Source organism: Brassica napus, chromosome C6 (genome assembly GCF_020379485.1).
Source record: "Brassica napus cultivar Da-Ae chromosome C6, Da-Ae, whole genome shotgun sequence".
Classification (NCBI taxonomy): domain Eukaryota; kingdom Viridiplantae; phylum Streptophyta; class Magnoliopsida; order Brassicales; family Brassicaceae; genus Brassica; species Brassica napus.
In genome coordinates this window covers 30481353-30495094 of record NC_063449.1, presented here as the reverse complement: position 1 = coordinate 30495094, position 13742 = coordinate 30481353, and the positions used below count along the sequence as shown (strand labels likewise).

At 36.1% G+C, this 13742-nt stretch overlaps 2 protein-coding genes across 2 annotated transcripts; one reads left to right on the top strand and one right to left on the bottom strand.

The window, feature by feature from the left end:
* Positions 1-2144: 2144 nt before the first annotated feature.
* On the top strand, positions 2145-4826 carry LOC106383062 (rop guanine nucleotide exchange factor 12). The gene is made up of 6 exons (XM_013823175.3): positions 2145-2619; positions 2714-2985; positions 3060-3134; positions 3413-3679; positions 4085-4411; positions 4474-4826. Exons 1-6 carry the CDS (start codon positions 2358-2360, stop codon positions 4807-4809), a joined length of 1539 nt encoding a protein of 512 aa, XP_013678629.1. The 5' UTR covers positions 2145-2357; the 3' UTR covers positions 4810-4826.
* Positions 4827-7097: 2271 nt separating this feature from the next.
* Positions 7098-11003, bottom strand: LOC106385455 (homeobox-leucine zipper protein GLABRA 2). Its single transcript, XM_013825368.3, has 9 exons — positions 10845-11003; positions 10487-10743; positions 9673-9790; positions 9013-9570; positions 8811-8915; positions 8308-8704; positions 7951-8222; positions 7766-7852; positions 7098-7642 (listed from the first exon to the last, which is right to left on the bottom strand). Exons 1-9 carry the CDS (start codon positions 10920-10922, stop codon positions 7262-7264), a joined length of 2253 nt encoding a protein of 750 aa, XP_013680822.1. The 5' UTR covers positions 10923-11003; the 3' UTR covers positions 7098-7261.
* Positions 11004-13742: the final 2739 nt, after the last annotated feature.

The following is a 13742-nucleotide window of genomic DNA, read 5'->3' as shown; positions in this document are numbered from 1 at the left end:
TGTCATGTGATGATGTCATATGGGCCAATACTATATGGCCCATAATAGAAATGGCCCACTAGCTCATTTAGAGATAATGAACCTTTGTTCTCGGTCATTCTGTAGCATAAGTAACGGCCAGCTCGGTAGCAAAAAGAACCGAGAAACAAAGAACCCAACTAAAATAACCGAAACCAGAACTGGATTCAAATTCCCAAATATAGTTCATATATTTCTGAATCGAACCTGAATCGAACCGGAATCGAACCGAAAACCAAATGGATATCTGCAGAGCCGTGATCACCTTATTAATTTTGGGGCATTGGCCTCAGGCCTCTTCTCACATTAATACATTTTGGAGCCTCCATATTCATAAATCATATAATCAATATATGATAATATGATAAAAACTATAATTATCTCTTAATACTTTTCAATAATATGATCATTTCTGCTTAGTTGTTGTGAATATTAATTTCATTGTATATTTTTTATTTTGAATGTCGAAAACATTTTCCCGCATATAATTTGAGTTTGTATATACAATTTTCAGTTGTAACAAAAATATAACTTTTGCCATTAATTTTCATAAGATTAATTTTTCTTAAAAATAATTTTAAAATATAAGATAAGAAAACAATTTATTTTCTGGTTTGTATTAAAAAAAATTAATACACATATTTGATATAAAATAAATTATTTTTGCCCTAGGCCCCTAATAACCTTCGCACGGCACTGGATATCTGAATATATAAAAATATTGATTATATATATATATAACAAATGGATGCTATGGAGGCTTTGGAAGAGTAGGAAATTGCTTATATTTCAACAAAAAAGTATTGTTTGGAGAAATATAATCCAACAAGCGAGATATGATGCTAATGAATGGAAAACGCAGAGCAAAGCACAACAGATGTCACCCCTTACAAGTCGACAACAACCGGAGACAAATCAAAAGAAATGGAGTAGACCACAAAACGATTGGATAAAGTGTAATGTTGATGGTTCTTTTCTCAACTCAAATATTTCGAGTACAGCATTATGGATATTACGAGATTCAAATGGAGTTTACAAAGGTGCATGCCAAGCTCCAGGTTAAAGAGTTAAAAACGCCTTTGAAAGTGAATTACAGGCATTAGTCATAGCTATGTTGCATTGTTGGAGCAAAGGATATAAGAAAGTTGTTTTTGAAAATGATTGCCGGAAGATGATCAATATATTGAATCATCATGGGCTTCATGTTGATGGATATAATTGGATTCGAGACATAAACTGGTGGAGACAACAATTTCATGAAATCAAGTTCGTATGGATATCGAGAGAAGATAACAGAGTTGCTGATGTTTTGGCGAAAAATTTACTACCGATCCTCTTCAAACTTTTGTCTTTCAGTACCAAATAATATTACTCAATTGTTACATCAAGACCATGTAAACTCTATTAACTAATAGAATGTTGAAGTTAAATATATATATGTAATTTTAAAATCTATTAAATTTATCCAAAAATATTTAAAGAAAACCAAATTATTACAAAGTATCTGAACTATCTAAAAGTATCCGAAAATATCCGGATTTTATTATTCAAAATCTCCTAAGTAATTTCGAAATATCCAAGTATTATTTTCGAAACATCATAATTATTAAATATTTTATCCAAAATATCTGATATTTAATCCGAACTACCCAAACTACCTGAAATAAACGAATCATAACCAAATAAAACCGATCTTTTTTGGGTATTTTCTGGTTCCTAATTTTATTATCCCAACCAAATCGGAAAAAATAAAATAGTAAATGGATCCTCTATCCCCTACCCAAACTACCTGATATCTGAAATAACTGAACCGATATGCCCAGCCCTAGCAATGACGTTTCAAATTTATGGACAACACTGCACGTTTGAAAGTCATGCAAAATTTGAGTTCATGAACCTAAAAAGAAGACACCGTCTTTGTACATTCATGTATAGGTTAGTTAAGGTAATCGCACAATCCATTATTATGACTTCCAAATCATTTTATTCAAACTGCTCTCTACCTCTAATTATCAAAATCCTAATTAATCGTTTAGTTATAATTAACAGGGGTTGTCTAACTCATGCTCCTCACGTTTCCACCTTCAAATCCATTGCTTTCCCACAATTTTCTCACCCAAATTCAGTGTGACAATTTAGTATTCCCTTTTATGGTTTTGTCGATCATTTAGCTAATAAGCTTCTTGCTAAATCATTTTGATTCCCTCTTTCTCCTTTTTTTTCTCTCTGACTCGTCGATCACAAGAGAGGCCTTCTCAGGCCTTTTTCACCCTCTCTTTTCCATTCTTCTTCTTATTCTTCTCCTTAGTTCTTTCGTATGATAAAAAAAAAGATCAGTAATGGTTCGTGCATCAGAACAAGAGCAGGAAAGCTACAGGAGCAAGCTCTTCAATTTCAAATGGAGGAACAACGACAACAATGCAGGGAAACAATCCAACAGCCCCGTCTCTAAACCCGGTTTAGATGAGGCTGCTGCCGGATCTCAGGAGGTTGAACCGTTGACCATTATCCATCCTAACAAGAGCCCGTTAGTCTCAAGGCCTTCTGCGGATGATGCAGCCCTCGCTGCAGCACAGGCTAGAGAGAAACAGCTTCTCGCAGGCATCTATCTCTCTATTTTCTCTTTACTATTTTTTGACAATTTGAAACTTCATATGCATATATATCTCATGCTATTTTCTCTACTTGTCTTCAGACATGGAACAGATGAAAGAGCGCTTCTCCAAGCTGCTTCTGGGAGAGGACAATTCCGGTGGAGGCAAAGGTGTTTGCTCTGCTCTCGCTCTCTCAAACGCAATCACAAACCTTGCAGCTTCCGTGTTTGGAGAGCAACGGCGTTTGGAGCCAATGCCTGCAGATAGGAGAGCAAGATGGAGAAGAGAGATTGATTGGCTTCTCTCTGTGACCGACTACGTCGTTGAGTTTGCTCCGTCTCAGCAAAAGAACAAAGATGGGACCACTATGGAGGTTAGTTAGTACTACTCCCTTGTGCATATGACTTGGTAAACAATCCATATGATTTATTGGTCTTACATTAACAGATAATGACCACACGCCAACGTAATGACCTCCACATGAATATCCCCGCCTTGAGGAAACTCGACGCCATGCTCATTGTAAGTTTTTTTTGTCCCAAACCACATGATATAATTTCTTAGAGCAAATTAGTGTTCAAATCTAATATATTAAACTGTTATAGAATATAAATGTTTTCCATAAAGTTTAGAACCTCACAATTACATATACATATATAATATATACATATACACAAATATAATTTTAGATACTTTGAGGTAGATACCCTTAACGGGGGTGCTCTTATAAGCTGAAAATTTTTCATTACAATTTTTAGCATAACAATCGAGTTTTGTTGTTTTTGCTTTTTTCTGCTTAGGATTGTCTGGATAATTTCAAGGACCAAAGTGAGTTCGGCTATGTCTCAAAAGACTCACCTGACTCAGACAACACTAAGGGACATGACGAAAAATGGTGGATTCCCAAAGTAAAAGTACCTCCAGATGGTTTATCAGAAGCTTCTAGAAGGTTTTTGCAGTACCAAAAAGATTGTGTAAACCAGGTACTCAAGGCAGCCATGGCCATAAACGCACAGGTTTTGTTTGAGATGGAGATCCCAGAGAGCTACATCGACTCTCTCCCCAAGGTAAACACACAATGGCTAGACGGTATTTATGCGCATCTAGAGGCCTAGCTACTAGGCGAATTATTCGAAAGAATAGACAGGGCCTAGACGTTAGCAAATTATTATCTATTGTATATATATTTTACATTTACATAAGAAATTTTAGTTTTTAAATTTAATTATAAAATTATTTTGATAAATTATATGTACAAAAAAAAATTGGACAAATCTGTAGATATGTAACAACATAATTGCTTAACTAAACAGATTTAGATCCATTCAAACCAATTGAAACTAACTTAAAGCGAATTAAATCGATTCGAGTTGTATAAACAGTCCAAACCGATTTTTAGAACCATGCACACACTACCAATAGCTTGCTGATTTGAGTGTTGATGGAATTAACACTTGTTTGTTTATGTGTAGAATGGGAGGGCGAGTCTCGGGGATCAGATGTACAAAAATATAACGGTGGAGTTTTTCGACCCGGACCAGTTCCTGAACAGCATGGACATGTCATCGGAGCACAAGATCTTAGACCTGAAAAACAAAATCGAGGCATCAATCATCATATGGAAACGTAAAATGGTACAAAAGGATAACAAACCATCGGCCCCATGGGCCTCAGGCGTGAGTCTGGAGAAGCGAGAAGTTTTCGAAGAGCGAGCTGAGACCATTTTGCTCATCCTCAAGCATAGATACCCAGGGATTTCTCAGTCTTCCCTCGACATCAGCAAAATCCAATTCAGCAAGGTTAACTAACTCTATTTTTGCATCACGATCCATTCGGTTTCTTACATGACTTTCACCAACAGGACGTGGGGCAATCGGTGCTGGAGAGCTACTCAAGAATATTGGAGAGCTTGGCGTACACGGTACTGTCGAGAATCAATGACGTTCTAGATGCAGATCGAGCGGTGAGCAAGAGGAGCACGCCGATGGAACCAGAGGAAGAGACACTGGTGGGAAGCATGACGTTATCAGATTTCATGGGTTGGGACTTCGATCAGGGGAACGAAGACTTGGATTCGAAGAAAGATACGTCGTCGGATGATAAGTTGGTGAAGGAGAAGCTAAATGTCGTCACCACCAAGAAGACGTCATACCTCGAAACCCTAGGTGGGGTCAATAGCCCTACGGCTCGGCATTGATTTTTCATAGTGGAAAAGAAACAAATTAGGACACAAAAAGGAGCCAAGAGAGAAAGATTATTACTTATTAGGATTCGAAACTAAGAAGATGGGTTTTGTAATTTGTTTCTAATTCTTTTTTATCAAAAGCGGGCTTAGTATTAGGCTCATTTTATTGTAAACCCCAATTACAAAGCTTACAACCATATCAAATATCTATATATATAAAAAAAAAATGTTTTCCTCCCTCGTATTGTGACACGTCATAAAATCGTTGATTGTGAGTGCGACACCTGTCTTCTTTGGCTAAAACTCATCGTTTCATTAAGTTTTGATGTGGGCTGCTGCGTTTCATAATTGTTTACGGTTTAGTGGGCTTTTTGTTCACACCGTGATATAGCCCAAATACAGAGAGATAGCCACTATAATGAAAACATATGTAAAGAATGAAACTTTGGAAACAAGAAGGAAAAGAAGAAGCATACCGTGAGTTTCTGGATGCTACTGACTTCGCCTTGGTTGGAGGCGATATCAACGGTGACGGTTCATTTCGTCGCCACCGTAACTCAATAACATTCAAGAGTTTAAAATTATTGGCGATGGGTTTTGCAGAGTATGAAGAGGCAGAGGGAAGAGGATGATGAGCAACAACACTGAAGAGGTTAAAAAAGAAAATCGAGCCAATTAATAAAAATATTCCACAGTTTAAGCGGTGGCAAGTAAATCAGATCGGTTTCTCAATTCCGCTATGACTCGATCAAGAGAGAAATATAGTTTTTTTTGTCCAAAGAAATATAGATATTATCAAAGCAAAGATTGCTCCGAACGAATCATAAAAAGATAAGGGAAGCAATCAAAGGTTTTTATTTCATTTTTTAATTAGTTTTTGGGAATTAACATGAATGGAAGTGCCATACACGCGCAGAGACATGCGTGTTGGTGAGATATGAGATACATATTTTAAACTTAAAAGGGAAATAGACAGGAAGCAATGCGTTCAATTCCCATTGGGTCTTTTCTTTTGAGTCTTTTGTTTCAAAGAAAAATGACATAACATAACCGGATTTACTTCAGTTTAATTTAGATTCGATTCAGCTTAAATGCATGCATGATTTTAAGCTACACAAGTTTCATTCAATAAATAAATCAACGGAAAATTTTATTGTAAGAAATTGAGTTAATTGAAATTCATAAGATAGAAAACAATAAATAATTAAATAAAATTTTATAATTATCTAGCTATTTATATTTATATAATATTTATATATAAAATAACAAAAATATATGATTATAATTAATATTTAAATAAAAAATCCGGGCGTAGCCCGGACCGGCCCTAGTATATATATATATATATATCTCCTTGTACAATCATTTGTAAGAGTTATTCTTGGGTTCACCCCTAGGGTGAACCTCTAGGTTCACCAGCCAATAAGATTTCTTTATTTCAAATTTGATATCTTTTAAAAAAAGAAACAAAATATTATCAAGTTATATTATGTTTTTAAAATAAAAAAGTAAAAAAAAAATAACAGTTACAGAAAAAAAAATTAAAAAAAAAATTTTAACGTCGTCAGCAAAACACTAAACCCTAAATCCTAATCCCTAAATCCTAAATTCTAAACCCTAAACCCTTGGGTAAACCTAAACCCTTGGGTAAATCCTAAACCCTTGAGTAAACTCTAAACTATTGGGTAAACCAAACCCTAAACCCTTGGATAAATCCTAAACTCTAAATAAAAACACTAAACCCTGAAACTCTAAATCCTAAATCCTAAACCCTAAACTCTTGAGTGTTTTAGTGTTTAGTGATTTTGATTTAGAGTTTAAGATTTATCCTAGAGTTTAAGATTTATCTTAGGGTTTAGGGTTTACCCAAGGGTTTAGGATTTAGGGTTTAGGATTTAGGATTTAGGGTTTAATGTTTTGCTGACGACGTTAAAAATATTTTTTTTTGTAATTACTACTATTTTTTATTTATTTCTTTTTACTTTTTAACTTTAAAAAGATAATATAATTTGACAATATTTGTTTCTTTTTTTAAAAGATACCAAATATGGCATAACACAATCATAGTGGTTGGTGAACCTAGAGGTTTAACCTATGGGGTAAACCCAAGAATAAGTCCATTTGTAATGAAAAATTTAAACTGTCTTGAGAACTGGTTGTGTTAGAGAATTTGAAATTGTTTGGAGGCAACTGCCCCTACTTACTATTTATATATCTGCTTCTGATTGTGCTTATGGTTTGTCTGAAGATTCATATGTTACAGAGTTCTCTCAGTTTTCTCTTTCCTGTCGAGAATGATGCTCTTAATGCTTGCAGCATAAATATTTGGATAATAGTATGGTTGCAGAAAGACGGTTGTTTTTGTACAAAAAACTTAATGCACTGCTATACATTATCATATACTTTATATAGGTAAACAACATCTCCATAATAAAAGTGACACATGATGTGAGTTATTGTATCATCAACAATCTTCGATTTGTAGGCTTCTCTTAATGTTGTGGAGCGTGACAGAGACGAGGTTTGTAACGGATTCCACAGACTCCATATTCAGCTTTGCTGCAGGAGATTGGTTGACGAGCGTTTGGAGGGCCAGTGTGAGCAGAGACCCTCCTTGTGTGTTTCTGTCCTCTTGTGCAGACGAGATGACCAATTGTCGTGATTCTACTCCATCAGGTATGATTGAGAATCCACAAGGGAGGATTTGGATGTTGCTTGGATCATGTCCGGCAATCACGAGCTGTGTCGTGTTGATATCTACAGGAGCGTATACAACCACCGACTCATATGAGTTTGTGCAGCTGTCCTGCAGCACCCATGTGCTCTTTTCTCTCGATTTCACTGTCTGGAATTTTTGGGGAGACAATTATAAAAAAATTGATTTAAGATTTACACCAAAAAAAAATAATAAAAAATTTAGAATATATGGAAGTCGAGCAGAAAAACTGAAATGACAAAGCAAACATACCTGGATAGACACGGAGTTGCCCCTGTCTTGTCCCTTGGATAAGCTTACAATAGACTGAACATGAGCTCCGTTTGACAAAGCATCCCACTGTTGATATAGATATATATATATATGAGTGGAATTAATCAAAACGGTTGTACATGGTTGATTGTATGTAAGTGTATGTGTGGGTTTTAGAAAGGTACCTCATGGCGACGAGTTTCATCTCTAAAGAAATCAAAGAGAAGAGTAGGAGAAACAGGTAACCAGAGGGAGGAAGAAGCGCAAACTATGACTCCGGTAGGCTCGCCAGGATCATGGAGGTTTTTTCTGGATGAAACCCTCATGTCTTGTCCAGTTTTGGTGGTGATCTTGTTCCACTGATGGTAGCTAGAAGCAGCAATGGCGCGGTAGAAGCTTTGTGTCATCCTCTGCGCCATCTTGAGTACGCTCTTTCTCCCGGCCAGCGTTGTAACTCCTGAGATGATAATAATTTGGGTTAATTAATCTGGGAGGAATGCAAAAAAAAAAAATTAAAAAATAGAGAGAGTAAATGGACTGACCGAGAGAGTCCTTGGTGGGGACGTTGGTAGCCATGAAGAAGACAAGTCGTTCGCAGTGGAGCTGAAGGGTGGCAACCCAATGACGAGCACCAAAGGCCAAACCGGTGTTGACAAAGGAGCGGAAGAGAGGCTGAACTGTGGAAGCAGACAAGTCAAGGTGCTCCACCCAGGTGACCTTGGAATGGCCGTTGGAGGTGTCCTCTATAATGCACCCTGAAGGGCGCTTCCGACATCTCAGCAGTGAACCCTCCTTCTCTGTACTGTTGTTGTCCTCCTCCACAGAAACAGATACATCCACGATGACCCATTTCTCGGGACTCAGCTGCCGGCAACTTCTCACAAAGTAGACTTCTCTTGTGGGGACAACTGGAGTGAGCAGCTGCATCTCCCCAAACATCTGCCAATGTTAACAATATCAATATTGACAATATAATATAATATGACCATGCATGTATTAGCTCAGTTGTATTCATTAGTTATCACTAAAGGTTATTAGTACTCACCAATTGAATGGCACCGTCGATCCTTGAAGGCCCTTCACCCTGTCGAATTACATCAACCGTCACCGCCTTTGAGATCAAACATGCAAACATCTCTTTCCATTGCTCCTGCACAGATACACACATCAATATTTTTCGTTTCTACATAATGATGTGTGTATAGGATTAGTATATATTCTAAATGAAATAAGAAAAAAAAAAGTACCACGTCCATGAAACTTTGGGCAAGTTTATGTGCGTCCATAAACACGATCCCCACATCTCGGGATGCTTCAATGGTTTTCCTCCCATGAAATGAAGAGGCCTGAGCTTGAGGAAACTCCTTGAGATACTCATCGTAGTTGAGAATCTCACGGCCAGTCTCAAGGCTTCGGAGCCATAGAGGTTCGCCGGATGTGGCCATCTTCTGAACTTCGAGGGTGGCTCGGTTGGCAATCTCCACAATGCGGGACTTCTCGAGGGCAAAGACCCCCGTGTAGAGTTCTAGGGAGCCAACACGTCGATGTTGATCATCGGAGCATGAGGCCTGAAGGGGATAGGGAGTCCGTCCGAGAGCCGCACGAAGCTTGTCGAGCTCGGCTTTTAGTTTGGTGTTTTCAAGGTGGAGATCATCGGGGCTTCCTCCTCCTCCTCCTCCTCCTCCGCAGTTGGGGCACGAGGAGGAATTAGCCTTGGAAAATGACTCTCTCATCGCTTTGTTTTCCTCTCTCAGCTTCTCTAGCTCCGCTTTCAGCAATGAGTTTTCATGCCGTTCTTGAATAGCCTGTATTCATGTTTTATTTTAATTATTAACTATATTTGTTTTCTATCTTTTAAAATCCATATCATCACGAGTAGTAGCTAGCTAGACGATACACATATATACCTTGATCTGGGTGCGGCGGTTTTGGAACCAGAACTTGACCTGGCGAGGAGCAAGACCTAATTGCTTGCTCAGCTGCTGTCTTTGCTTCTCGTCCGGATGAGGTGTTTCTTTGAACAGCCTGCATGCAACCTCATCAAATTCACATTCCGACCTTTCCAAATTTCCATCATTGTTCAGATATAAAACTACCCATTACATTTATTTTTTTGTATTCTAAAACATGAAACTCTTAGATATGCTTGCAAATGAACCCTAACTACCTATACATATAGCGCTCTCGATCGGCTATAATTATGATCGAATGAAACAGTTTAACATATGTCCAACCAGAAACCAAATCATGTACGGAATAAGAGAGAGAGAAAAATAAAGTGTAACTAAACCAAATCATTGTAACTAAACATCGGCAATATATTTTTCCATTACATGAAATATGCCCTCTCTATATACATAGGGCATGATGATCGATGACTAGTAGTACTCATTAACGTATATATGTATGTGGAGACGTGGTGATGTACATTAAATAAACATATATATTTGGGGAAAAGTTGAGATAATTGTTTTTTTCATCAAGTTGAGATAATTTATAATCATCATATTCATATATGAAATATATATATATATATATATATACATATATAGAGTGTGTTAACATGAGCAAGTACGCACAGAGAGGCAAGACCAATGTAATGAATATGTTTCTTGTTATGAAACCCTAATATCAAATAATGGGAATACCTGAATTGTCATATTCATGTATGAATTAATTGTATGAAGAAAAGGTTACTGGTCAAGGGAAGAAAGAACATACGCTTCCATGTGTCTAATCTGATCGGTGGTGTGGCGATGATACTTCTTCCTCTTCCTCTTGTTTCCCTTGTTTCCTGCACCATCCTCTTCCTCTTGATCCTCCTCACCCTCCAAATTGTCCTCTGATCTGGATCTCGTGGGTCCAGAGTTCTCGCTGCTCATCTCCACCGTCCGATCCTCATCGTCAGCTACTCTTCTTCCCAGAAAGTCCTCCTCAGGGTTCGTGCTGCCGGAGGATGCATTCCGAAATATCCCAGCCTTTTATACATATAAATCACCATTAAAATGTAAATTTATACAATAATATATATAACAGTATATGGATTTGTGCGAGTAGAAGTTAAAGATGGTATACGTACGAGAGAGAGGGAGAGGGCTGGAGAGGAGAAGAAGTCTTTGGTGGGTTGTTTCGATGACATCTCGACGGCCATTGACATACGCTCCGAAATCTTAATTTGCTTTATCTTCCCTCTCCTCCTTCCTTCTATTTATATTAATCTCTATATTTATTGTTTCTATTTATTATTTTATACCAAAATGTACTCTTATATTACATATACAGATAAGGCTATATATATTCCAATTATATAAACGGTCGTTTTTCAGATATTTCTCTATTGCTTGACTTTTAGGTGCTTCGTTTAATTATAATTTAACCCTTTCTTTCTGGTTATATACATATGCATATATATACTCACCATTTAGTTTACAATTATCACACTTGATTACTTTAAAACATGGCCAGCTTATACATCACTGCAGCCATTGATGTAGATTATTTTCAAAAAATAAATATTAGACATGTTCGTATGAGAAATTCGGTTGTGGATTTGGAAAATATCCGTTCCTATACAGATTTAATTTTGTTAACAAAAAAACAAAAAAAAATGTTAACAAAATGTTCGAATTATTTCTGCACCGCACAAACGATTGAAAATTAGGTATTTGAACATAAGTTTGCCATTACTCATGAAGTTAATCGGTTTAAACTACATAATTAAGTTCATATAAATTACTGTAGACAGGGAGTAGGAATGAGAATAAGGGGTTGCATGATTTAAGGGTATACAAACAAAGACGAACTTCTCTGTCTCTTCTTTAATTGAATTGAATTACATGTGTAGAGAGTAGAGAGAGAAAAGACATATGCATATGTCAGGTCATTGTTTTAAAATAAAAATAATAATAATAGCTAGGTAAAGAGAGAGAGAGAGAGAGAGTTGACTGTTAGATACTGGGATAGACTCAACTAACTTTAAGCACCTAATTTTCCAACCGCATTTTCTGCTTTCTTCTTTCCTCCTTAATTACCATCATTACTCCTAATATTATGACTTCTATTTCTTTATTAGAGATATTGTAATAGTTATAGGATTTATAATATGTACTATCTATTAATATGACATCTTCTTTCAAACAACATCCAAGTAACTTGCGTATACAGAATGCAACATTACATCTCTATATTTGTTCTAAAAACATATCAATATATAAACTTGGTTGCAACTATAAAGCAAGTATCTTTTCAAAAAAAAAAAAAAAACTATAAAGCAAGTAATTGCGTGAGCATAGGAAAATGAAAAAACATTGGTAGAGAGAACAGGATAATAGTATCAGAGTACTTACATGGAAACCTTAAATGCCTTGTGCTGTGTAACTTAATTATAATAATGCTAATAAATATTCCTGAATCCCAAACTTACATGCTTGTAGAGTCAAGCAGTGTATAGTACTCCGTAATAAACAATAGTACTAGTAATTAGGAGTAGCTAATAATTAATTGTGAAGGCCGGAGAAGAGTTGTTGAAAGCTAAAAGAATAATAGATGACGTGAGCAGGGACATACAATTTGCAAGGGAAAGATAACTTGGGGTTATTTTGGGTGGTCAACGAGAGGGAGAGAGGGCATTGACGGATCGTTACTCATTAGTTTCAGTGACCTTAAAAGGAAATGAATGCTCTTAATGGGTTTGCCTCCAACCCCTTTCCATTTCCTTCAGCCTCTCTTTATTACTTAATCACCATGCACCTAGACCTACATATGATACTCTACATCATCATCTTTCATTCTCTCTCTCTCTATATATTATAATATATACTCACTCCGTTTCCGAAATTAAGATGTTTTAGATTTTTTATTTGTTCCACAAAGATATATTTTTCATATGTTTAAAGTACTTTTTATACTTTTAAGAAACATTAAATGAAAAAAATTTGAATTGATTAAATTTCATTGGTGAAAAGTTATTGAAAAGTGTATAATAAAGTAAAAAAAAAATTAGATATTAAACATTTATTGAATTATTAATAAGCGTGAACATTTTAGAAAATCATACTTTCGATAACAGAGGGAGTATATATGTACAACGCCACCTAAGTACATGCATGTGATCTACTTGACATGTTAATTTGATTATCTTATTATATAAAACGGAAAGATTTGTACAGTTTAAACATTAATATATAGGGGATATGCGACATCCATGACATATCGCACAGGTTGTTACTTGCGTATATATATGTTATTGTAACCATCGTTCAAACAAAGTAGAGTACGTACGTAAATGAAACCCCTATACGTACGTTAATAGAGGAAGGTGTAGGGAAGGAAACTGTTTAAGGTGTTAATTATTAATTACATTAATTTATATATACATATAGAGAGAGAATGTGTAGTGGCAATTAAGATGGAGAAGCAATTATCAAAAGCTTTCATCAGATTAATTCATATTTTCTTCCTCTACTATTCTCTTTGTTAGTCGTACGGCCGATTGAATTGTTAGTTAGGAAAGGTAGATAGATAGCAAATGTATAATAGAGGGAAGCAACCATAACATTTACGTTTACCACATTCTCTTTAGTTAATTAATGCCTAACCTATCTATATCTGTATCCTCTCTGTATTACTTTCAATTACTACTTAGGATTTTGGGTAAAAGTTTCCCTTTCCACGATAAATCTCTTACACATGTTGGCAAACTCCAAAGGCAGTCCGTTTTTTTTGGGGGGTTTTCTTTATTCAGGGCGAAAGAAAACAACGAACTTTGGAAGTGTGCGTAGGGCCTACCGAACCAATTAATACAAACATCTAGCTTGGTTCATGCAACTGGCTATATTTTTTCTGGTTTTAACAACTGACCATCCTTTTTATTTACATCCTTACAAATTACTACAATCCATAAAGAGAATTGACCCGCCAAAATATGTTCTCACACTAAAGCAAACGTGTTATGCAAATGTGACACTGAGTGTTCAAA